Genomic DNA, 27,395 nt, shown 5'->3' with positions numbered 1-27,395 from the left:
AGTATTACATTTGATGTGTGTGTATTACAGTAAGCATGGGCATAGGAGGGCACAGCTCTGAGGAACACGTTGCCTCTGAAGGGGGAGTGAAAACAGGAAAAAAAAAGAAATGGGTGCACTTCAGTGTGATTCTTGCATGGATCTGTACCAAACAAAGATTTTTCAAGTCTGTAGGTTATGATAGGATCTCTGCAGCACGACAATGTTTAATGTAAAATGGTATTTTGACACAAAAAGATTGCAGTAGGCCAAATTGTGATTTTTCTTGATAACATTTCGATTAATTGTGCAGCCCTAGCAGGGAGGGAGCTCTTTGTTACACCGTATACAGAGTTTGGGAAAAAAAAATGTGTTTCTTCTGAAGCAGTGGAAGTTAAATATTGCCTTAAGGCAAAAAAATGTAGGAATGGAAAGCAACAGGTGTTTTCTCCTTTCGACAGACCTGCCTCTCTTTTGCTGAGTCATGATTTGTCAGCAGGGTGGGTCAGAGAAACCTCTTTGTAGCTCTGCTGTGACAAGCGAGGGAGTCACATCTTTTTTTCTACTTTGCTTGTTTGAACCTTCCACGCTTCAATGTCCCACTTCCGCCCCCCTCCTTTTGATCTGTAAGTGTTTACGTGTGTATTTGAGGTTGATGTAGCAGGAAGTTAAGTGCGCTTTTGCAGGTTTTTTGATGATTAAGCCCTCTTATCAGCTGTCTTCTGGATGATATGCACTCACATTCACATTTATCCACTTCTTGCCAAACTCCTGATGATTTACTTTCTTGTCCTCTGTTTTTCTTTTCCCTCTTTTTGCACCCTCTCTCCTCCCTCTCTCTCTCTCTCCCTCCCTCCCTTCTCTGCTGACTCGCAGGTGGTGTCCTCCCATCAGAAACACAAACGCCCTCTGACACATGGCTGACAGCGGGAGACGGAAGGGGCGAGAGTGAGTCCGGGACTGACAGAGATACAGAAACACGCGCACAGAAAGAAAGAGGCAGTCGGCCATCTGTGGTCGGTCCCCTGCTATTCTGCAGCTGTGTTGGAGTCGGCAAACGGTTCTGAGCTCCATCAGGACTCCAGAAACCCCAGAGTGAGATAAGGGTGTTCTCCCTACATCTCATTGCTCAGGGGATGAGCCTCGGCTGGGGCAATGTTTAGGCCTCACTGGCCTTGGATGTGGCCCCTGGGGGTGCTTCTCCGGAGGGGTGGGTGATACCCCAGCTGGATATTCCGCTGTCGCCATCCTCCCACAGCTGTCATTAGCGGCTAATGAGCTGCTGCTAGAGAGGAAACGGAGAAGGTGCCTGTGGAGAGAGGAGGAACTTACAGCTGTTATTAAGAGGCCCGGAGCTCTCGGACAAGGAATTTGTCCTTCTTTCTTCCTCTGCAAGAGAGTGGAACCCTTTAAAACTGTTCTGGTGCCAGCATGAAAGGATATCGAATTTGGAAATAATTGTTTTTAAGACATCTCTATTCAGGTGTTTTTTTTTTTTTATTACAGTATTGACGTGCCTCTGACAATGGTCACTATGCAGTTGAAAGACATATTTTTTCAGCAAACTGATTCAGTATTTAGACATAAACTTTTTGACATTTAATCCATCTAGCATTTTTTTTGGTCAAGCTATTTTGTTTTTGTTTTGCGCTTTGATATTATTTTCACTTTTCTATGTCCTGAAGGACATTGGTCACCATGGCAGCAGCCTATCGCGTCGTGGTGAGCAGCGTCAGCTGCTACAACAGTGTGGTAGTTGACCGGCGAACTCACTCCCATGCTGTGCACTACTGCTCGGGGCCATGTGGGGCGCTGTCCCAGGGACTAGACTGTACCGTCGCACACCGCGGCACCTGTTCCGAGCTGATTATTGCACCTGACACTGCATACACTGATGCAAACGGCTCACTCGTACACTCCCACAACATGGTCACTCAACAACTCCACAACCATGGTAAAGTGACTGTTACCATGGATACAACTTATAATGGTGGTTTAGACAGGGCGGACAGCAGTGGCAATTTGTGTTTAGGGGAGGATAGCCCCACATGGCGTGGTAAAAAGGCCCCCAGTGGCGGAGGCTCGACTGGGAACCTGAGCTCCTCTGGCAGTCTGAAGGACATTACCGAAGAAGCCATCAACCTGGCCAGTGGTAAGCTCAAAGAGTTTTCTTTTGACAAGCTCCGCCTCTCTTCCTCCAACCATGTCACCTTCCGGAAAGGTCGTAAGGTCCGTCCTGATTCTCTCAGCCGTCGCTCCACCGACCTGGAGATCATCTACGGCCACTTCAGCTCCAATATCACCACAAATGGAACCGCTAATGGCGTGGCAAATGGCACGGGTCCATCTAATGATGAGAACCTGCCACCATTTGTGCCAGGGAAGGTAGCAGGCCTGGAGGAGACAAAGCTAAAGGGCAGCACAGCCACCTTGTCGGCCATCACCAAATTGAGTGGTGGATCAACAAGTAGCCTGTCGAGTATTGGGTCTTTGGACCAAAATCTGATCACAATGGCCTCCCTGTACCGCAACACTCTAGGAGAGGAGAACCTGATTGCCCGTCTGCTGGAGAAGACTCGAGCTGAGGCGGGCACTGGGGGAGCAGGCGGGGAGGACATCCGTGCCTGCCTTGACATCCTGCTTAAATGTTCTGAAGACTTAAAGAAATGCACCGACATCATCAAGCAGTGCATCAGACACAAGGCTGGTGGAGGGCCAGAGGATGGCGGAGCCAGTCCTGACAGTGTGTATCGGGCCGTGATGACCCGACTCAGCTCCTATTTGAAGAGAATACCTCTGGAGCTGGAGGGAATTGGAAGTTTGGGAGGAAGTGGACAGGGGGGCCAGGGTGCGCATGGAAGTGGCCACAGCGATCTGGCTGAGCTGGTCAACACTCTTCACTCCATCCAGCAGGGCGTGTACTCTCCAATATTTGGCAATGAGCAACCTCCTCGCTATGAGGATGTGGTGATGTCACCTCCCCTCCCAAAGACTATTCCTCATTCTACATTGTCTACTCTCTCCTCTGTTTTATCTTCCTCCTCGTCTTCTTTGAAATCAGACTCCATCCATACAAAACCAGTCCAAAGTTCCCCGTCGAGAGCCACTCCGCTGACAAACGGACTACAACATCCACATCTTTCTTCGGTCACACAACACACACTCTCTCCCCCATCTGTCACATGCTCTCCATCCGGCTCCTCTCCAACACACTCTCCTTCCCCTCTTCGTACCTCCCCAACCCCACTGTACACGCACACTCCTCCAGCATCCCCCATGGAGGCTCTTTATATTGAGGAGGAGGAGGCAGATGTGGGAAAGACACCTGAACAAGTCTCACAACAGACACACACACCAACTAGAGGGGTGACCGCTACCCAGAACAAAAATGGGATTACGTTGGGTGAACACATGCACCTGTCTCATCCACACACGCTCCATAACTCTTCAAATGCTTTGCCGGCCAGCACTGGCTACAGCCCCACTTGGCCTTCCTCTGCCTCACTAACAGTCTCAGCACCCAAAGCGGTCTCACACAGGAATGATGACATTGACAAGCTGCTGATGGACTTAGAAAATCTGTCTCAGAGTATGAGCCACCCCAAAAACACTGAGCCTCCACTTCCCGCCAAAACCAGGAAGAGAGAAGGAGGCCAGGGAATCACTTCCAGTGAGGCCCTTACTCAGCCTAAAATGTCCCAGTTCCAAGTCCAAAAGCCAGCCAACCACCTAGCCATGAATGGCCCTACCACCAGGACTCCCACTCCTCCCCAGGGAGAGGAGGAGGATGGGGCGCTGCTGCTGAGGATCCTTGAGAGCATTGAGAGTTTTGCCCAGGAGCTGGTGGATACTGGGGCGGGGAGCACAGGGAGTGCTGAGAGGAACAGTGGGAAAGAGCAGGAGGTGATGAGGCTCCTGCAGGATACACTAACCACCACTGGCAGGGCTGATACCCCTCTGGAGAGCACAAGCCCACCACCTGCTCCCATTGCTCCCTCCATGCACACACATGCAGCTTCACAAATCCCAGCTATTTCGACAAAACACTCCCTGGCAAACACACCTGCAGTTTCACCTGCACCGACGCCTACATCTAAAGTTGCGTGCAATGCTACATCCGAAGCTTCACCCAAGCCTACACCTAAAGCTGCCCCCAAACCTATGCCCACACCTACACCTGAGCCTAAAACTGAGGCTACAGATAAAGTTACAGAAGCCTCTACAGGGGAGACTGACACAACATCCATCCCTGCCCCTGTAATGTCTGCACCTGCAAGCCTGCATTCCTCCACACATTCAGCTGAACCTACACCTGTGGCTGCACCTGAAGCTCCAGCCACTGTTGCAATCCCAATTGCGGTAGCCGCGAGAGATGCCGTCGACGCTGTTGGCGACCCTGTTGCTGTGAGAGACACTGGCTCAACCCTCCTCATCCAGCAGACTCCAGAGGTGATCAGAGTAAGTCAAAGACACACTTTCAAATCAAAACTACTGACACATGCACAAGCTAATGGACAGCCAGGGAGATATTTACTGAACAATACAGCTTCAAACTATATTACAGCTGTATCAACCATCATGTGGGATTTTAATGTGCACATTTTGGTGTTAAAAATAGCAATTTCAGGGATTTAGATCATGTAATGTCAGCAAACTGTATGTCACAGACCTGAATTATTATTCTTTGTTGTAAATTAGTGATAATTTATTTGTCGAATCACTAGCTTGCTGCTTTATTGAATGCAATGGCACTTCTGGTATTTGGAGTATGGTGGCGTACAAACAGAAGTGGGTCGGCTTTCTTCATTGAAGTCCCATTTTCTTTATTTTGGAGGGTATTTGCATGCTGTGCAGCTTTGATTTCATTGATGTTCTCGGTAGTTGCACATAGTAAATATGTTAAATATTATATGGAAAGTTGAGTAAACTGATGATAGATCATAATACAAAGCAACATCATCTAGATATGTATTTTAAATGTTACTGTTGCCGTGGTGGGCAGGAAGCCTGAGAGTAACTGACTTATCGACGGACAATCAGGAACCAAGAAACTGGTGATTGACAGCATTAGATTGAGAATAGGCAATTTGTAAGGAAGCGTCTATTGCTTTCAATACATGTCATATTAAACGCCCAGGCGAGGATTTTATCGCTGTGACACAACAGGGTTGATGCCACTGTAATTTATGGGCCGTGATGAATAGTATTCATTAGCTGCGATGAACGCGCTGAGTTTCCCTTTCTGGGCATGAATAAAAAAGGCTGGTCCTTTTGAATCATGGAAAAGAACAGCTCATTGTGTTAGGAGTGGCTCTTTGTTGACTTTTCATGGTTTCTAACTTGTGTTTTGTGATGTGTGTGTGTGTGTGTGTGTGTGTGTGTGTGTAGGCATGTGTGTGTGTTGGCTCCCCTTTCCACCCTGGGGAATATTTAAAGGTAATTTTGGGTTGTGCTACAGAGGGGAGGAGAGGGTAAGGCAGTTGGAGTTTGTGTTTACGTGTGTGTGTGTGACTTGGTGTGCATAAGTTACTGACACTGCCATGAATAAACTTAGAAAGGGGGGGTTACCTTAGCGTATCTCTAATGTGGGTGTTCAACAGCACATTGTGGATTTAGGTAATTATCTACGACAGACAAACACCAATTATCAACACCGAGACAGAGCATCAAATCATTACTGCATCACTTCCTTTGTTTTCTTTTCTCCTTTACTAATTTGATTATTTATTTGCTCTCCCATCATCCCGCCTTCTCCACACCAGTCTCCCGCTGCTGTTTGTTTGTGTTTATTTACTGAACTGTGTAACCTTATGCCCTGCTGATATGTAGGGCACCTATTTATGAGGTTACCATGGTAGCTGCCACAGAACAGTACAGCCAGCAACCGAACACATCATTACGCGTCCTCTGTCTGCTTATCTATCCCTCCTTCCTCTCTTTTTTTTTTTTTTTTTATATCCTGCTCCTCTGCCTCCACATTTCTTGTAATCTCTTGCCATCCTTGCATATTTCTTTCCGCTTTTCCCTCCACTTTCTGCACCCGTGTCCCTTTTTTAGTTTTTCCTCTCCGTGTCCTTCCTTCACCTGGAGTCGGTCTACGTTGACCACCACTTCTCTTCCCGCCCTGAGATTGTCCGCTGTGTTATTTTGGGAGCGGTGAATAACAGTTGTTGCTGTGTGGAGGGCAGAGAAAACCAATGAGAGGTGCTGATTGGAGCACAGCAGGAGGGGGGGGGGGGGGGGGGAGGGTGGAGCAAGGTGGGGTATGTGTGGGGGGGCATTTGTTGGCACACTTAGCGTTAACGGTATCGTTGCCCTCCAACCCCCCTCCACCCCTGGCAGAGCTAGGTGTGAGGGAGACCTAAATCTGTCCACCCCTCTGTACTATGGCATCCCGCTAACAGACTCACTGTCGCCACAGTGTAAATGGACCTGGATGTGTCCGTGTGGGTGTGTGATGGTGTGCATGTTTGTTTATGTGTGCGCATCAAGGCTTTCTCACATGTCCAGGTGTTCCTGTATTAATGTGTGCGTGTGCATTTAGATATGTGCCCATGCATGAGTATATGCACACAGGTGTATTCATACGAATTTGAATGTGTGCGCTTGACCAAGCGTGTGTGTGTGTGTGTGTGTGTGTGTGTGTGTGTGTGTGTTAGTTGGCCTGAGGGTAAGTTGACCCAGCTACTGTGGGTCACAGCTGAGTTTGAGAATAGCTCTCCGACACCCAATACCAACTCTGGCACTCTGGGAATTATGCTAATATTCCTCAGCGCCAACCCCGCCTCCTGCCGCAGTCGCACATTAAACTGCCAATCAAACTATAAACAAGGCATGCCCCCTCACACACACACACAAGTGTGACAATGCCCTTGCACTTTCACACACAACTACGCACACGCTGCACCTTGGAGAGGTGTAGCTGTGTTTCCCGTGGCATTGTCATGGCTTTGATGGGAAGCTCTGCTAAGTCCTGTGGGTTGACACTGGCCTCAGGCGGTAGCATCCGCATTTGTGTGTGTGTGTGTGTGTGTGTGTGTGTGTGTGTGTGTGTGTGTGTGTGTGTGTGTGTGTGTGTGTGTGTGTGTGTGTGTGTGTGTGTGTGTGTGTGTGTGTGTGTGCGCGCACACGTGTTTATTGTTGATTCTGCTGCTGACAGACTAATACAGGGCTTTCTGCACCTGTCAGAGCAGACCCATTAATCTCCATGGATACAAGGAAGCCAGCTGATATAAATCAGAGGCAAGGCCACAACAGTCAAACTCAGAGAGGGGAGACGTGGCAGCAGTGATGCTGAGAGCAGAGTCGGCTAAATCTGTTCGTGGTACTCGAGGTCAATGGCCCTCCAGTGGCAGTTGGTCTGTCTTTCTCTTACCCTTTTTTTATTTTTGGCTAGTATAAGATGAGATATTTCAGATCACATTTCCCTGCACCTAAATCTGACCGGTATGTTTTTGTTTCAGTGGGGTTGTTCCAGTACAGTTGATGGCGACATGATTTAAAGACACACGTACACTCCTGGCTGTATGCGGAGCTGCCATTCTGATGGCTTAATTAACCCGCTGCGGATTTGAGTGTATTTGCCAACTGCTGTGGACGTGTTGCTAGGATAGGATAAAACTGGTCTGTTACGACTCCAGTTAGAGTTTGCTGGAGCGTTCCCTCCCCAGCAAATTGGTGAGAAAGCGGTAGAGCTTCCCCTCACACACACGTGTCCAGACTTGGGTCTGGACCCTAACTGGGACATCTTCTGCTGGAAAAAGAATAGTTTTGGGGTTCTAACTGCTAACATTACCATTGAAACCTGCCTTTTAAGTGGAATTCACTTTCCTCTGTTGCACAAAACACTGTGTGAGTGAATGACTTCAGCTTGTTGTTGAGGGAGGAATGAGTGCTCCTCTTTCTGACTTTTCCTGTCCATATTTCTTAGCCAACTGAGGTAATAAACTGTTGACCTTTTTAGACAGAAAGTTCTACTTTTTGGCACAAGGAGGCTTGAAAAAACGATAAAAGGAGCGATAAAGAAAGGCGTGGGGACAGAAAGGAAATAACAGGAAGACAGGAAAGCCTGTCTGTGTGAGACGGAGGGAGGGAGACGTTTTTTTTGTTGACCTAGAGAGAAGAAGAGTTCATAGGGAGTTTTTGAAGAAGAGGAACAAGCGAAGAAAAATAATGGGGATGAGAAAGAGACTCATGGTGCTGGGGGAGGGGGGTGGAGCTAGTCGGGGTGGGGGTGGTGGGGGGGTGCTGCAGTGTACAGTTGTTGACTTTGGGTCGGCAGAGGATGACATCATTCCCCGGCTGCTTCCACAGGAAATAAGGTCACAGTGGGAACCTCAGCCAAGCGGGGAAAGATGCCTGTTTCAACCTAAGCGCACAAGCATACAGATGAATGCATTCATTTATACATGCACACGTACACACACGCGCACGCGCACACACACACACACACACAACGCACAACGCACTGCCAGACAAGGGCCTGTGTTGCTATGTGTGATAGGACTTTTTCCAATGCAGTGCTACCCAAGGTTAGCCTGGACAATGAAACATTCACCACCCAGCCCTTTGATACACACACACACACACACACACACACACACACACACACACACACACACACACACACCACAAATGCACACATACATAGCACTTTAAAGCAAGAGACATCATGAATCACCACTCCTGCAGACTGGGATAGCATCCAACTGCTGGTCCCAGTGCAGGGGGCTCTGTTGGAGTGTGTACACTTGCACAGATGCTTGTCTGCACACACACACACATATGCAAGTCTAACTTTTTCCTCTGAAATGTTTTTAGCTCAGTGGGAGGCATTGCTGCGTAAGTCTTTGGGCCTCCCTCAGTGTCACCACGGAAACCACAAAAACATGTTAGGCTAGCTGACGGGACTCCCCTACCCTAGAATATCAGTTGTGTAATCTGATTGGCTGACGGGGAGGCTCCCCCACAGAATCATGTCTCCAGGGGAGATCAAATGGAGACTGGATATGTTTTGGGTTTATTTACAGTGTTGATGTGGGTGTGGCTGGCTTTGTGTATGTGTGTGCTTGTTTCCATGTGAAACAATTTGCCAGTGTTCCATAACATTATGACTCGGTAGAAGCTTGGGTGTCAGCTGCCTCCCCCCCACCCATCTCCCTCCCTGTTTAACCTCTCATTTTGAACTCACCCTTCACCCAGCTCCACCCAAACTGGGCCAGGGGTTTTCTCCTGAAAACTCATTACTAAAACGCTCTCACCAGTTAATCCAGACAAGCACGTCAGGATATTTTTGTGCCCTTTGTCCTAAATTTCAATGGTCAAAAAGTATTAAACTATTGCCACTATTGGTAGTGTGTCACTAATGACATGTTAAAGTTGTTTGTATAAGAATGATATCTGAAACTGTGGTTTCCATCTATTAGCATATGGTTTTCATCATACAGACCTCTCACTCTGTCAGCCAAGGTGGTTTTTAGGATTGTTGGCCTTGATTATGAGATGAGGGAGCTGAGGCTGAGAGGATCAAAAGCAGCAGAATCAGCATTTTCTGTCAGATCCAGGCTCACCTGTGAGTGTTGGACAGATTCGACATGGTGACGAGCAGAGAGCTGCTACCCTCTAGCGACGCTCAGCCCTGACTGTACCACATGGTACTGTGTCTGTTTGCAGGCCAGCCTCACTACTGAAGAGGATCTATAGCTCCATCTACAGGATGATCTGTGATTTAACACCAGTGTGTCCTGGTCTGAATCAGAATCAGTTGCATTTACTAAGGTTTTCACAATTTCCTCCCTTTCTTAAGCTATTTTCAATGCTTTTAACTTTTTTACAATTAAGTAGAGAGACGAGAAAAGGGTCCTCTTTTGAAACAATGGCACAATCTGCCGTGATTGTGACATTATCACGAAGTGACCGTTGGGAGGAAAGGGTGGTGCAAGACACAGCAGTTTTCTAGATCAAAGAGACCACAAAGAGAAACTATTGTCTTATGTTGTATCTTAAATTATACTGGGAAAATCTTATGTTTCTTCTTGCACATCCTTTCATCAGTGCTATCTGACCTTCTCGCTATAATATTTGTTCTTGACATCACAGGGCTGCAGCAAAATGTGCAGTGGCTACTTCTATCTGCTGACACGTCTCTCCCTCCTACTGTAACATTCCAGTCTATCTTTACTCTTCTGTCTGAAAAAGAGAGGAAACGGGAGCTGATCTGCTCTGCCATTGGCTGTGTGAGGTACTAGTGACAGCTCTCTCACTGCAGCTCCAGGCTGAGGCTCATCACGATTGCTGATGTAGGGTTAGCTCACTTACTCCTAAAATAGCCATGGGAAGGTAATGCAAAACCTGCTCCTGATAGCCAATGCGTGTCAATATGAAAAGCCAAGTTGGCCGACAAAGGCCTGGAGTTTGTTGTTCTTAGAGATTGCATGTTGACAGGCTGTTGTTCCTGCAGAGGGAGATGATTAACTGGGCAATGATCTGGTGATGCAGATGGGCAACCCTCCCAGAAATAGGCAGTGTGGTATAAGGCCTTTCCTCTGGTGATTATTGAGTCAGCTCTACAGGCGTAAAAATGTTATATGTCTTCATAAGATGCAGTTAAATTAGGTATACTAGACTATTGTGTTATTTTTACTGTTATTTAAACGTGGAAATGCTCCCTCTTTAAACTCATTTGTTTAATCCAAATGAAAACCAAATTGTATAAATGACAAATCTTAGTTTTACAGGAGGATATGTGCCAGACTATTTCTTGATTGGAAGCAGGAACCTCCTGGAGTCTCCGCTGGTTACCTGGCAACTGCCCAAAACCAAGAAATAGTCCGACACATAAACCCCCGCAAAATGGTAAACTATTGTTTTAACACAGCTGTTTTTTTTAGGTTTAAGCCAACTAGATACAAAGTGTTAAAAAGTGAGCTTAAGAGTTGCCTGATGGCAGATTTGTTTTAATCGTTGGACATCGTTTCCCCGTGTTTCCAGCCTTTATGCTATGCTAGGCTAATGGCTGCTGGCTGTAGCTTCATGCCACTCCCTGCAAGAAGGTCAGAACAAATATTTTCCAAAATGTCAAATTCATTAACATTGACAGTCCACAGGAGTAAAAGTAAAAAGTGTAGAGTTACTAGAATAGTAAATGAACAATTTCTTACGACGATGTATTAGCAATACATGAGCCTCTGACTAGTATAATGGCCGGCTTGATTGGCTCTAATTGTTCAGAAATGATTGCAGAAAAACTAAACCACAAATCACAACCGTGCTATTATAAATAGAGATACTAGCTACAGTCACAAGGGCATATGAGTAGTAGATCCCTGACTGTAGTGTGTAACGTTTGCTTAGTCACAGATCTGTCAAGTTAGTGGATGGAAACAACAACATAACATAATGTTTAACCTAAACCAACAGGTGGTGGCAGAGTGTCTTCACATCTGTTGATGTTACGTAAAATAAGAATGTATATATTTCACGAGATGGCATTTTTTTGCATTTTCAATTTTGGGCCGTTGGCTCCTGCTGTGGTGCTCGTGACATGTTTTATTACAAGACAGCCTCTTCCTCTGCTCAGACAGCCACAGCAGCTGTGTCATTAACTGTTCCCATGTTTTCCTCCTGTGATTCGGATGTGAGGTAGACCGTGACCATCACTGATTCACTTCATCTATCACGGAGGCAGCACTTGAACTTGGTTCATTCTCTGCAGTGTAGAGAGGAGGCTCCCAAGGCAACTTTATATGTGTGTGTGTGTGTGTGTGTGTGTGTGTGTGTGAGAGGAAGTGAGACCGGGAATAAAGAATAGAGCTGCAATGTGAACTGTTGTTTCCTGCTGTTGGCACGGTAGCCCTGGGAGTATTTCACCCGCCACTCAATCCAGGGAAAGGGTTATTGCCATGGAGATGGCATTTGGCAGGCCTGGTCTAAAGTGAGTGTCTGTATAATCACAGAGAAGGGAGGGGGAGCTCAAAATGTAACTTTATTTGTCCCAGTGCACAGTTTGTTTTACTGCAACTATAAAAGATATCATCACATAAAAATATAAAGCTGACGTGTATAACAACACGCAAATGCAGCAACGAATACAGAAATATATGTTTGAATAATTTAACATTTAGCCAAAAAGCTGCACACATTTAAGTATATCTACTGTATGACTTTTAATTTAACAATTAATGACAGTATTAGGTTTAACTAGTTCAATTAAATGCCTGATCATAACTCTGCTAAGTTATCAGAAAACACATGTGTGTGTGTGTGTGTGTGTGTGTGTGTGTGTGTGTGTGTGTGTGTGTGTGTGTGTGTGTGTGTGTGTGTGTGTGTGTGTGTGTGTGTGTGTGTGTGTGTGTGTGTGTGTGTGTGTGTGTGTGTGTGTGTTGCACATGTGAAGTCTGCCCGGTGCCTGAAGCAGAAATAAACATGAAACATGGTGGCTATATTTGCACAGATAATTTTACACACGGCAGACAGCCAATTTCAACGAGCAGGTGTGTGTGTGTGTGTGTTTAGGAAGTTGTTATGTTCACACTATTCAACTTCTCTAAAAGACTGGAAGAAGCTGGAAGATTCCTGTTAACTGAATCCATCGAGGCATACGTGCACGCGCCCACACACACACACACACACACACAATTGATATGCCTGACAAATTCGACACATGCTTGTGTGCTAATTAAACCCTTTAGGAGGGCATGTGAGCACGGCGACAGTTGTTTTTGGACAACTGATCCTCTGCTTTGGTCCCGCCGCTCTTGCCATCTTGCATGTATTTCATCAATGTTGTGAAGGCTGCTGACTCACCTGCTCCTGTAGCAGTGGGGTTGGATTAGGATTGTGTTGTATTCGGAGGAAAGCACTTGCAGACATAACGCTCAAAACACTCACATACACCTGTTGCTCAGCCCCCATTTTTACTTCCATTCGCCCTTTCTGCCCTCTCTTCCACATTCCTTTCACCCTCTCTGCCGGCCTCTTCTCTCCCTAAGCGAGCATCTTAAAGGAATACATTCATTTTTGAGAGTTTATATGCTGAACTTGCCAGTTAAAATATAACAACAATGGCATCAAAATCATTGATGTGTCTATTAACTCACAAAGATTGGAGTAATGTCTACCTGAGCAGAGAATGAATCCTTGCTTTGTTGACATAGCTTGGCTGGCAGCGGGGGGGGGGGTTTAGTGCATGTGAGCGTGCCCCACTTGCTAGCTCAGGGCCGCCGCTCTGCACTGCGCTCACAGCTGATAACGGCATCCCGACCCAAAGTGTCATAGCGGAAGCATAGCACCCACCCAACGGTTCCCCCTTAGGTAAACACTGTTAGCTCTGTCAGCACTGTTGCAATAGTTTGCATTGTGAGCTGCACTGATGGGCATTAGAACTGCTTACAGTAAAGCACCTTTAATCATGTTTTGTCATTAAAACTCTTGGTCTCCAGCAACTCCAGAGGGAAATATGTGGCTCTTTAGCTGCTAAACACTCTGTGTTCACCAGCCAGTCTCTTAATGTGTCTGTCTGCCTTTTGGTACTGGATAGGTAGACTCTTTGGTTGGCCACTGAACTCACCCACACATCACTGCTGACCTTATGTGTCCCTCCCATTGGTAACAGTTTGTCCCACAAGTTGCTTTCATGTCAATTGAGCAGACTGCAGCTTTTGTCCTTCATGCTGTAGTGGAGCATCTATGAATCTTTAAAGGAGTTGGTTCCCACAGCATTCTCACAGTCCTCACGTCTTGATAAATGTAACCGTTTTATTTATGTCACTGTTTAACACTCCAGATCCATTCAGAGAGGCTGGTTTTAGGACCAAGCGGAGACTTTTTTTTTGGGAGAGGGCAGGGTTACACGGACTTGTCAGTCGGAGAGGAAAAGAGCACACAGCTGCCCCATGGCATCTGTCCTGGCTCTCTTTACACACACACACACACACACGCACACACACGCACACACACACACTTACATGTACACCAAATCTCTTTATACAAAGATTTATGATATCATAAGTGCATCGCTACAGTTGACATGACCGTGCTGAGAAAGGGCCAGGAACTCAATTTTCAGTGATCTGACTGAGCAGCAGAGACAGGGAGAGAAAAAAAGAGAGACAGTTAGGGAGGGAGGGAGGGAGGGAGGGAGGGAGGGATTCAACATGACACTAAAAGCTGGTGAGATGTCACTTGTCAGATCGTGCTCATTTGTTCATAGACACGGTATAGTGATTGTATCATGTTTCCCCCTGCTGCACGGAGGTGAGAAGTGGCTAGAAAGAAGACAATGTGTTTGTGCGCGAGTGTGGGATCGGTATGTGACCTTGGCTTCAGTACAGAGTCCAGTTGTTCCAAAGAATTCAGTAGAGCCGGGTGTACAGGGAGCAGAGAGGAGTTACCCTAAAAACCCCGGGTGACTCACTTATTTATCTGGAAAGGCAGGACACATTCTACGAGTCTAGCGTGAGAGAGTTGTTGCTCATCTGTTATTAACACACCATGTTGTCAATGATGCAGACATTAGCAGTTTACAGAGTGATGGAATACATACTGAAAACATACGTCACAAGGACGGCAAGAACAGGGACTCCAGAAGATGGAACAGCACAGAAATATAGAAGAAAAGCAGGAGAAGAACCAAATAAGAAAATATCGAGGATGTAGAAAAATACACATTGGACCAGCAGGAAACTAGCGTGTTGCTGTTGTGGATAAATATCATCATTTTAGTTTTTTTGAAAGGACTTTGTCCACTTCGTGGCCCCAGGAAGTGTGAAAATAGTTCCTGAAACGCTTTCATCCAACAGCAGTTCATATTTCCACCATGTCCTCCTAATTTACTATGCTCATGGAGCCCAGTATAGCACTAGAGGGCACTTTCCATCTGTGCTGCTCTGAAACACAACCATAGTGTTTACTGTGCCGACAGATTCTGAGAAATTGACAGTTTCCTTTTCTTTGACGGTCAGCCGGGAAGCATTGATATACTAGACATGCATGCAGACATTTGGTGAAGTGTCTTAGTCTTGGAGGGATTTTAGCTGGACAACTTAAAAATAGGTCACGCCTGTCTGTCCTGAGGGATCCCCTCTTGCACTGTCAGGCTGCAGATTGGTGTTGCTTGGCTCTGAAGTGGTGCTGGTCTGATCTGGCATAGCTGGGAGAAAGGTCAGACTGGAAGATGGAGGGTGTTGCATTGGAAATGTATACACTTAATTATAAATACTCACTATTAATTAGATATTACCACATATGCTAATTTCACCAAAGCTTTCCTTTATGTATACGAATTTCACCACAACTACTACATTTGTATTTTACACCTGAACCAAAAGCATCAGGAAAGAAAACTTGAATCATACTGGTGGCTTTGGAGTCTTGTGGCAGGTGTCAATGAAAAGTAGAGATAAAATGATTAGGTGATTAATCAATTATTCAAATAGTTGAAAGAAATTGTTGACCATCAGTAAATATAATATTGTTATTTTATCAAGAGTGACTCTTCATACAGACAGGGCTGTTAAAGATTTTAGTGATTTAGCAAAAGGGAAAGAAGCTTTAAACTTCTCAGTAAGCCCAGCTGAATAATTGAAAGTCAACAGATATAACAGGTACATATAACTGATCACTCCATCCCAATTTACCCCCATGAAATATTTTGGCGTACTTGTCCTACCAAGCACTGACAAGCTTCCCATCTACTGTAAAGTAAAATGATTTCAATCAGACTCACTTTGATTTGTAACTTCCCACTGGCTAACTTTAGTCAAAGGCGGAGACTGAGAAGGACTCAGGTCCTGCAAAACACTACACACAGATATGCAACATGCCCCCCCCCCCCCCCCCCCCCAATGCTCAGGACAGCCGGTGTGCCGTGTGTGTGTTGCCAGACCCCGGCATGGCTCATGTTTCTCAGTGCTGTTTGTCAGAGCCCAGCTTGGAGCGGCAGGCACCAGTGAGACTACACCAAATACATACATCCTGAGCTGACAGGGGCACATCAGAGGGTTTTCCAACCCAGAGAGAAGCTGCTTTTTGGGGCTCGGATTGGTCATAAAACAGCCAAGTACCATGGTTCTGCCTCCTGGCCTGCAAAGTAGCACAGGAGTCTTAAGGAACATCTCTTTGCACAGATACCCTGCTGGATTACTGCTTTACAGGACACAGCTTTGGGAGCCTGTACATGCGAGTGAAGAAACTCTGTGAGTGTGACTGATTGTCAAAGGCCATTTTGCCTGAAATCACACAAATGCTTTCCTGAGGCGTTTGGCCATTTCTGTGGTTAGTGGATATCTGAACTGTTTAAGTGGACTTCTTTACCACAGTCCACTCGATTTCCTCTCAGCGGTTGTTTGGTTGTTTAGTTTCCTGGACAAGCTGGTCCGTTAGTAGGTCGCCGTGTCAGTAGCTGCACCGGTGGCCGTGTCTGGTGGGGGGTTACGTGTCTCGGCCCCCACCATGATGATCAAGGAGACGTCGTTGCGGCGGGACCCCGACCTGAGGGGGGAGCTGGCCTTTCTGGCCAGGGGGTGTGACTTTGTCCTCCCCTCACGCTTCAAGAAGAGAATCAAGTCCTTCCAGCAGCAACAGGTCAGTCAGTGCAATAAGCAGGATGGACGCAAGTTTGGACATGGACTCATGAGAAACATGGACAAGACAGTAGACACGCAAAAAATATACTCTAATCCTAAATACATCTTTTTTTTTTCTTTTTTTCTCTCTTCTACACACACATGTTCACAGATGTTCATATATTATACACACACACACATACAGTAGATTCATCTTGTTGCTCTCATACACACAAAGTGACATGCCAGAGACGACAAACCTTTCTGAGGCAGATACCAGCAGGGTATTAATAGGGCAGGAGGTGCGGGAATAGAGTGATAGAATGAACTCTGTGAAGGAGAATGGGAGGGGGAGGACCGCTACAGCTGTCCTGTTCAGTACTCACACAGTGAGAAGGCCCTCAAGAAGGCAGACGCCAGGCATCACGGAGCTCCTGCTCCGACACACTGCGTAGTTTTGATTTATTAAGCAGTGTTAATAAAATACCAGTGTGAGGTTATTTCTATTTCATTTTGTGTGAGCTGTTACTTTTCAAGTCATCAGCCTTGAACTACAGCAGATGCGTATATGGGACACCTCACCCTGTCATTGCTACCTTTTTTAGTGTACATTGTTGTCTTGTGAATTAGATAATGGAGTATGTGGGGAATAAAATAAGTGTGTTCGGAGCTCTTCCTGAGGACAGTCCACTATGTATGGCCCAGAAGACCCTTCTTGTATTTCAAACTCCAATTTGGTGGCCAGAATTTTAAAGCTAAACCGGCTCGGTCAAACCATCATAAATGCATCAGGACAGTTGCCATGAGTGTTGCTTATTTTTACTTTATTAGTCATTTAAGGTTCCAGAGATTAGGATGAATTAAATTAAGCCCAAAATAGTCTCAACTGTCACACTCTTTGTGTCGCCTGGAGCTTTTAGCCAACCATTTAAAATCAGTCATAATTGCAGACTATAAAACTCTGTGAAGAGACTGTGAAGTCTCTTGTTGTTTGTACATATTTGTGTGATTAGTTGAGAGTTTTCACCACATCCCTTACATGGATCCCTTATGCTCAGAAAGCGAAGTTGTGTCTTGTCTTCAGTTCTGGAAACAGTACTTAATATCTTTACTTAGTTACTTTTCATAAGAAATGAATGGATTTAGAAATGTTGTCTATACATTTTGATCAGATCAAAATCATGCAACGATATGGCTGTAAGAGTGCTGTCAATTGGTATTTATAATGCAATGGAAGAACGGAGCTCTGGTTAGGAACAACATCAAGCATACCGTCATTAGCATGCTGTCTATGTGGTTTCTTTTTATACCTTACTTTTAAGATTTGGTTAACAAACCCTATAAACAAAAGATGAAATTGCGATGTTCTTATTTATGAATTGTAACTGATTACAGTCCAACCAGCTTGTCTTTTCCCACAAACCATCGCCCCCTTCTCTCTTTTCAGGTCCAGTCCAAACCGGAGAAGAAACCAGGCACACCTCCGCCGGCCCCTGCCCTGTCCACACTCACACCCACCCCCACCCCGACACCGCGCTCACCCAGCCCTCCTCCGGCTCCGGTGATAGTCACCCCTCCTCCCCCTGCCATCAACATTCCCAGGTTCTACTACCCCCGTGGGCTCCCCGCCATGGGCCCGGCCACCAACCACGACGCGGCCATTGCTGCCATCGAGACGGCCTTCACGGAGTTTGAGGAGGAGAAGGCTGACATATATGAAATGGGCAAGATTGCAAAAGTCAGTAGTTTAACATCAGACATTACAATGTTTATAATTGTAGAAACACCCTTTTACTTCCATTTTTACGTCGATAATTACTAAAAACAATAGCGATGAACAGATCGGCATCACCAAAGGGCTGGGCAATATGGATTATAAGTAATATCTCAATGTGTTTCGGCTATGCAGCGATATACTAATGTCTCAATGTTTTCTCTAAAATAACATAACTGTTTGATTTAACCGTTTTATGCGTATGATCGTACAAGTGTGATCATTCTAGCAAACTAATCTGAACACTGACGTGGTGTATTGCTATTTTAAAGTCAGATTGGTCTTTGAAAATGTATTCTTACTAAGTTTTTATTCACACAGTTGAAATTCTATTTTTCTCTGAAATACAATTCGCAGGAGGTTGTTTTTTTTAAAATGATCATACATTTTTTATTTATTTATATTTGTTTATTTATCATTGACAGACCGACTGTGAAACTGCTTATCACATTCACAGAAGGATCACTTTTATTTGAAGTCAGTTCTTGGGGCTTTTATTTTGAAGACAATTCTAAGACACTCTTACCTCAATTCCGTTACACCTACTTGTAACAAAAACCCCACATGGGGGCTAGTTTGAGGCTATCTTCTGTTACCGTTTCCAAGAGAAACACTCTCCAGGCTCTGCTTCCCTTCAGATACAAAAACACCTGCCCCATACACACATTCATGCTCATAGGCTACGCCACACACACTCTGAGGGCGGGAGAGAGCTGCAGGAGAATTTAGAAGTATTTGTACACTCGATACTCACGATATAGTCATTTACTACATCCAACACAGAACAAGCAATACATCGAGTATACTCTATATATCGCCCACCCCTACATCAATGCTTACTGGCAGTATTATGTGAGATTAACATATATGGTTACATGTTTCATCTTGACGCTACCACACTAATTTGTGTTCCTTGGAAAACATTTTCTTTTTCTTACACACGTTGGCCTCATTGATGCAGTGCTGTTTTTATGTTGCCACTCCTTTGTGATCCAGTGTGATCACCGATTCTAGGAAACAAACGCTGTGGTGAAGTACTGTACACGATTGAGTTTCAGGGTAAGATAATGGTGTTGTTACTTGTCTTTCTGTGCAGGCATGCGGGTGTCCACTTTACTGGAAGGCTCCCATGTTCTACTCAGCAGGTGGTGAGAGAACGGGCTTTGTATCTGTTCACTCCTTCATTGCAACCTGGAGGAAGTAAGACAGGCCTCATGCTCGTTTAAAGAAAGTCTCATGAAATGTGACGTTGTAACTCTCATCAGCTTGTATTAATTAGACGCCTCCTCTCCTGCAGGTTGTTGCACAGTTGCCACGATGACTCGTCAAGGTTTATCTCCCTGCTAGCCAAACCCAGCTGTAACTACCTGGAGCAGGAGGACTTCATCCCTCTAATGCAGGTAAATGTCATATCAATCAGACGAGCGACGCAAACATTGCACAAGCTCTGCACTATTCTCTGTGTTTACCACAAACTTTTCATTTTTTTCTGTTTGTGTTTGACTGATTAGGACATAGTGGATACGCATCCTGGGCTCACATTTCTGAAGGATGCGCCTGAATTCCATTCCCGCTACATAACAACGGTAAATGGCATGAAAAATGATATCCGCCGTCCTTTTAATGTGATATTATGATCACAGTGTAATGATAGGACGACTGCCATTTTATTAGTCTGCTGAGTTGGCTATATTGAAGCCACAGCTTCTTATGTTATCCAAGTGTAACTAAAGAAATGTACAGTATTATATGAGAGTAAATCCGCAACCTAAGCTAAACATCAGACAGTGTTGCATATTAATGTTGTCCTAGTATTCACATTTGATGTATTGAAGATCAGAAGTACACACACTGAAGAGAAGTACTAATTAAACCATGATTTTATGACAAAATGATTAAACGAAATTTAAAACGTACATAAAAATATATATATATATATATATCACTATTATTAATTTCATGACAAAATCAGTTATGATAACGAATGATAGCGAAGTGGTGAAGCGTAACTTCATGCATCCTCTCAAGTACAGTTTTAACTTACTTTGCATTTAATTTTCCTAATTATTTATATTTGATGCCTCTATATACTTCCATCTTTTAAACTTTATATTGTACTTCTTAATCCTCTTCACATATTTGACAGATAAAGTATTTAGTAGCTTTACAAATATCAGATATTACAGAATTTGTATACAAAACATTTGATTAGGTTATAAAATATGATGTACTATCATAGATTAAACCGTCCAACTGTCCAAAAGTAAGATAACATTTTAAATGGATTTTGTATTTTCTTTTCCACATTGAGGTATTGTTACTTTTCTTAAGTAAAAGTTCTGTATACTTCTTCCATCACTGCACTGTGCAAAGCATTAAACAGTCAAAAGCATCGGTATGAAATATCAACGACATCTCAGAATCTACTCCTCCTACATTGTCAGCAAAGCTGCTACAGTGCACGTCTAGTAACTTTAGCAGCAGACTGTGTGTGTGTGTGTGTGTGTGTGTGTGTGTCTGTGTGTGTGTGTGTCTGTGTGTGTGTGTGTGTGTGTGTGTGTGTGTGTGGATCTGGACAGCTGCAACACGTTTTTTAGAAGTTGGGGGTTTGCTGCGTAGAAGTGCAGAGAAGTCCGTGCTCTGATGCGTCAGGGGACATCACGGAAACAGTGATGCCGCCCCTTCAGCCCGCTACAGCAGGAGGCCCTGGCCCTCCACATGCCCTTATTAAGACACTTCCCTCAGTTAAGGACAGATGACCCGCTACTGTATGAGGCATTTGTTGCCCCGGGAGGTCCATGTACCAGGAAATGTGTGCTAATCCGCTCTTTGCTAAGCTCTTTCCTTAGTGTTGTGTTTCAGTGACAGGCAACCCGGACCCACTTGTTTCCATTGAATGATAAAGATCCTCCCCTTAGTTGGAATGTGGATGAACATATCAGTTGTAGTTGACTCGGTGGTTGGTCTCCCTCATGGAAAGATGAGGAATATGTTTAATAAGTCTGGATGACAGGGCTGTGAGTTTCATGCTATTTCTATGGACTGAAAGCAGAGCCCGACAAGCCGGACGGCTCCAGTCACAGCGTCCTGGATCCCTTTTTAGACTCCCATTAGCCAGAACTAACACACATAAAACATTTCATAGCCTCTGCTATCTCTCAACTTTTCAAATTATCTTCAGATTATTTTAAAATGTTTGTACATAATTGTACTTATTTTTAAACTGTTTTGACTTGTGTGCTTTTGTTTTTATTTCTATTTTCTAGTGATATGATGTATTCTTGTGCTTTTTCCTTTTTATCTTCTGTTTTGTGTTTCACTGCTGCTCAACCAGTTGTCTTTTTAGGACAAATACAGTGATCGATTGAAAACAATTGAGGGCGAAAAAAATCCTAGAAATAATAATTTCATTCTGCTCAATTTCATATGATTCCCTCCGTTAATCAGCACCTTTCGGATACTTTGTCATCCCAGGTGATCCAGCGGATATTCTACGTGGTTAACCGTTCATGGACGGGTCGCATGACCATGATGGAGCTGCGCAGGAGCAACTTCTTACAGACCTTGGCCCTGCTGGAGGAGGAGGACGACATCAACCAGATCACTGACTACTTCTCTTACGAACACTTCTACGTCATCTACTGCAAGTTCTGGGAGCTTGACACTGACCATGACCTCTACATTAACCCCAAAGACCTGGCAAGATACAATGACCACGGTAAGAACAACTTAAAGAGCGGCGGGTTTACTGTCCCCAACTGAAATACATCCATACCTGACACATGGGGCTTTATTCTACAACAAATGTGAGTTTATCAAGAAAGAATCTAGGCCTTAAAGCAAAAACAAATATTATTTCAAAATCAGAAACGGCAACATCGATTCTGAGATAGTTGTGTTATGTACAGATTGTAAAACCCCTTGAGGCCTATTTGTGATTTATGATATTGGGCTGTATGGATAAATAAAGAAATGTGTTGGTCCCATTGTATTTAATATGGATGGTATGCCAGTAAAGAATCAGAAACAGATGGCTTTGGATTTGGCACATTCATTTGCTTATTTTCCATTTGTTAGACCCCCACTCGCTAGTGCAGAAAACAACAGCTGTTTGTCCGAGGCTCAACACTTCCGTGCTGTCTGATGTGAAATGCATTACACTGTTAACATAATTATATGACCACCTCACCAAATTTTAATTCACTTACTCTGTACTTGCGCAAGTGAACGGCATGCACAATAGTTTACAACAGTACCCATTTGTCTTTGGACAAAAACTCTTATTTGCTTATTTTTCTCATTCTCTCCTCTGACAGCCTCCTCAAACAGAATCATTGAAAGATTGTTTTCAGGGGCCGTCACTCGGTAAGTGGAAACACACAGATAAACAAAGGAGGTGATTACTTCACCATAGTGGCGGTATTGAATGCGAATGTCTCTTTCTCTCTTGTTTCCAGGGGTAACGCCGTGCAGAGGGAAGGCAGGATGAGCTACGCCGAGTTCGTCTGGTTCCTCATGTCTGAAGAGGACAAGAAAAATCCCACCAGGTGATGTGAAATGCACTGCTTCCACCATTTATGGGTGTTTGTGTGTGTACGTGGTGTGTAACCCTGGATGCATGTGTCATATCCCTCTCCAGTATAGAGTACTGGTTCCGCTGCATGGACGTGGATGGCGATGGTGTCCTGTCCATGTTTGAGTTGGAGTATTTCTATGAAGAACAGTGTGAGAGGATGGAACGGATGGGCATCGAACCTCTGCCCTTCCAGGATTTGCTCTGCCAGATGCTCGACCTGGTCAAACCTGAGAGTTCAGGTCAGTGCCAGCACAAGCACATCCATGGTGTTTTTTAATTTTTTTATTTCTTGTTATCGGAAAGCCACACTCGGCCACCATACGTTTTTACCTTGCAATCAAAACATAACACACGCATGTGTTTGTGTACATGTTGATTTCTCCAGGTAAGATAACCCTCGGTGATTTGAAGCACTGCCGGATGGCCCACATATTCTTTGACACCTTCTTCAACCTGGAGAAATACCTGGACCACGAACAGAGAGACCCATTTGCTGTGCAAAAGGTGTGAATTTACATCTCTCAAATATAACGTTCACCCATATTGCAGGAGCTGTCAATTTGAAGGGGAATAAGGGGACTTCAAATATTCTTTTTTAATATTTAAGATATTACTTGGAAATTAATAACAATTCACTCACAAAATTCCACCATTACCACTAAAGAAATTGGCTACTGGGTTTTGATACATACTCCGAACTTCCTGCCATGTTTTTGTATGCTTTTAAAGCTACTTCTCTTTTTGTCTCTTAATTTATTTTGTAAAAATGTATGAAATTCACTCTCTTTCCTCTAAAATATGGATATTTGCTGTGCGCGTGTTGTTCCAGGACATTGATAGTGAAGGTCCAGAGCCGTCTGACTGGGATAAATACGCCTCAGAGGAGTATGAGATTCTGGTTGCAGAGGAGACTGCAAATGAACAGCTACACGAGGGGTACGATACACACCCCGTTTTTAGTATTTGAAGATCACCTTGACTGTCAAGACAATAAGAATATAACAACAATTAACCAGTTCTACTATGCGTGTCGTGTTCCCAGGTCCTTTGACGACGACTATGAATCCGAGGAGCTTCAAGTTCCAGGAGAGATTGGGAATAAAATGGAAAAACTGGTCATATCAGACCTGTCAGCATAGAACTCCGTCTTTGGAATTCCTGGGCTTTTCATTCTGGAAAACAAACAAGGAATGCAGCGATAGAAGGTCCCTGTGGACGGATGCATCACAAAATACATGGACGTAAAGACTTAAAACGGTTTTGGCATCTGTTTCTCGATGACTTTGGAGTCTCCTCATAACGGACTCGTCGTTTTTTTCTGTGTGTGTGTGTGTGAGACCGTAAACCAGTACTGTTCTGTGTCTGGTGCAATAACGCATCTGTACTCGTACAGAGAACAATTTCACTGCCTCCAGCTCTTCGCTCCGTCCGACAGAACAAAGCCGACGATGGGGCGGAGAAGTGTATGATAAGCTCTTAAAGGAATTAAGACTAAACATTTCACTGTAAAATAATGTCATTGTGAATTTTCTACAGACAATCCTGCCAGCAGACAATCATCTGAAGGTAGACAGACAGGTCAGACTGTCAGTTACACAAACGGACTCCTAGTTGGAGAAACTAGGGAGACAGAAACAGAATATATAGTGATAGGCACTGAAAACCCACAAGTCATCTGCTCAATAAGGATACATACAGACAGACACTGCCACCAGAAACCTGCTGCCTGTGCAGCTTTGTCACTGTGTTCCTTGCAAAGGAAGTCGTTAAACCTCCAGTCCCTTCAGGGGAGGAATCATGTAACAGTTTGGGTGATTGTAACAGCACCTCTCTGTGGCCAGTCCGTGCTACTGCAGGCCATCACTGTGGCATGCACGGTGCATAATGGCTGGCCAACTTTTCCAAGAGGGAGTTCAGTTCACTGCACAGCCTGAGCTGCTCTATTATTAGTGCGGCGTTATCATTGCTCCACCGCTGGACTCCCTTTGAAATCATTTTTTAAACCCTGTAAAAAAAAAAAGTCTCTTGACTGAAAGGTGTCACTTTATTGTGTCATTTCTCAGTCAGGTCCCAGTGAGACGTATGCACATATAATGATGCATGTTGACAAACATATCAAACTCTCTGGTAGAGTTGCCCACACATTTCCGCCCATAACATTTGACACGCAATAGATGCGCATAACAACTGTGAGTTGTTCCTGTCAGTCTCATGCAATTATCCAGCACAACATGTACAGCACCTGGTAATTACTTTGATCTGTTTTAAAAATGTAATGCCAAAATTTTTTAATTTTCCTGCTTCTACATCTCATTGTCGTACACCGTTTGTTTGTTTATGGAACATCTGTTCTCCCCGTTACACGCACGCACATACAAACACACACACACACACACACACACACACACACACACACACACACACCAGACACACCACTAAAGATGCCGCTTAAGGACTCAGTTCATGCAGTTCATTCTTACACCTCTAGTGGTATCTAGTCTGCAGATAGTTGGGTTTTTTTGCAGAAGTTTTATAAAATCCGTCTGAGATTTTTGCCTCAACCACATCATGAATGGAATTTCATTTGTGGCTCTTAAAACATTGGAGCTACTTACATTATCGGGGAGTTGTGTTACTGTACTTTTGTCTTTGGTTTAAGCACCAACTTACTTCCTTTCACCAGTATTTTATTGAAATGTAGGCAGAAATCTCAGTGACGGATATATTAGAACCCAGGCAAATGAAATACAAACTATTTGCATAGACAGATACACTAAGTGAGATTTGAATAAACTGACCCTTTCACTCCATTATTTACTGTGCTGCACTCACAGGGACAGGTGCATGTGTGCACACTGCCCTTACTGTATTAGCTAGGAGCGTGTGTTTGCTTAGAAATGACTGATAGAGGGGTGTGTTTTAGGAGCGTGTGATGTGTAGCTCTCAGTTTCAGGCTGTTTATACGTCATAGTTGTTGCCATGGGGAAGGTGTTCCCGGGGTCTGTGTGTGTGTGTGTGTGTGTGTGTGTGTGTGTGTGTGTGTGTGTGTGTGTGTGTGTGTGTGTGTGTGTGTGCGTGCTTGTATAACTCTTTAATTAGGAATGGGACAGCTTTTGTCCTCATTGGCTTCAAATTCACTAACATATACCTCCTTTCCTGGCACTTACTGTACAAACACTTATATACACACACACACACACACACACACACCACAGTTGCTATTGAAAGGGAGAAAGAGCTAGTGGACGCTGTAGGTTTCCCCCTTCTGCTCTATAGCCATTGTAAATGTGCCCCACTGTGTATTAAACTATATTATAATAGTAACAACTAATGATCGCCATTATAAATATAACGGCTCTGATTTTTGATGTATTTTGATGGTTTGTATTGCTGTGCCACTGTGTGGCTCGGGATAGGGGGGTAAGTTATGTTAGATGTGTGTGTGTTTGTGTGTTCGATGCACGGTGGATTCCATCCGCAGAAGAGGGGGAAACCTCTGGAGGACTGCTCTGACAATCACAAAAACATGAGAAACGGCTCATATGGAGACCCTCTGAGACTGATGTTTCACCACTGTGGTCACACACACACACACACACTCACACACTCTCAAGGAGACCCACTCATCCAAACAGTATTTACGAAGAACTGTTGGAAGGCAATGAGGCGTCTCCGATTGTGTCCTTGTACTCACACATGCAGCATCAGGCAAGGAGAAACCCATGCAGGACTTTTACTTTGAAATTGCATCCCTACTTTAAAAGGTAGACAGAAGACTTTTATTTTTATGTACTTCCTCTGTGCAGTGGAGACTTGAGTAGGCTGAGATGTGTTCAGATCCTGACGGTTATTGTGTTGGCATGGTTTTCTTTCTGTCAATCACTTTACTTTCTTTCTTTTGTTTCAATTTGTTTCTTTTTCCTTCTCTTATTTTCTTCTTTTATTTCTCCATCTACTTCTTTCTTTTCTTGGCCCTGCCCCCTGTTATTTGCTGCTTTTGTCTGAAGTTTAAATAAAGATGTTTCAAGAATATTATTTCTCCTTGAAGATTCTTTACGGTTGCCCACACACACACACACACACACGTACACACATGTTCATCATCATTCCCTCCTTGTGTACACACACTGTGTACAGTGAGCGTGTTTGTCTGCACTGGTGCTCATTAGAGTGTACTTTACAGCCTTTTGAATTACTGAGTGTGCTAACTGGGCTTCTGACCCTTTTTACCTCAAGGCAGATCTTTTTTTTTTTTTTTACATGTCTACTGTTTCTGTACATGTGTTGGAAATATGTGTAATAACATCAAACTGTTCTTTAAAACTGACACTAAGACCCCTCATGTTAACTGAGTTTTTGAGATGATTTGATGCCGACTCAGTTCACTGAGGGTTCTCAGACCCACATGGCTTGGACTGACTGGAATACGTGACGTCGGCAGCTCTGTAATGGATCGCTGTGGCTTGCGTCACTGTCGTCATGACAAACATGGACCAACACAGGA

The 27,395-nt window shown here is 44.4% G+C and overlaps 1 protein-coding gene across 2 annotated transcripts; it reads left to right on the top strand.

Annotated features, from left to right (window-relative positions):
• Positions 1-936: 936 nt before the first annotated feature.
• Positions 937-26,881, top strand: ppp2r3a (protein phosphatase 2, regulatory subunit B'', alpha). 2 transcript variants are annotated; one of them, XM_079174326.1, is made up of 12 exons: positions 937-4,437; positions 17,989-18,279; positions 19,412-19,515; positions 19,613-19,715; positions 19,827-19,901; positions 21,790-22,033; positions 22,632-22,680; positions 22,773-22,862; positions 22,955-23,130; positions 23,277-23,395; positions 23,721-23,827; positions 23,934-26,881. In XM_079174326.1, the coding sequence occupies exons 1-12, from the start codon at positions 1,678-1,680 to the stop codon at positions 24,028-24,030; spliced, it is 4,215 nt and encodes a 1,404-aa protein (XP_079030452.1). In that variant the 5' UTR covers positions 937-1,677; the 3' UTR covers positions 24,031-26,881. The 2 variants fall into 2 exon arrangements, with proteins under 2 accessions (XP_079030452.1, XP_079030453.1); XM_079174327.1 differs by lacking the exon at positions 937-4,437 and adding an exon at positions 15,993-16,560.
• The last annotated feature ends 514 nt before the right edge of the window (positions 26,882-27,395 follow it).

This window comes from Pholis gunnellus (genome assembly GCF_910591455.1).
Source record: "Pholis gunnellus genome assembly, chromosome: 15".
Taxonomy (NCBI): Eukaryota; Metazoa; Chordata; class Actinopteri; order Perciformes; family Pholidae; genus Pholis; species Pholis gunnellus.
The sequence above is the reverse complement of the archived record's forward strand: the minus strand, read 5'-3'. Positions and strand labels throughout refer to the sequence as shown.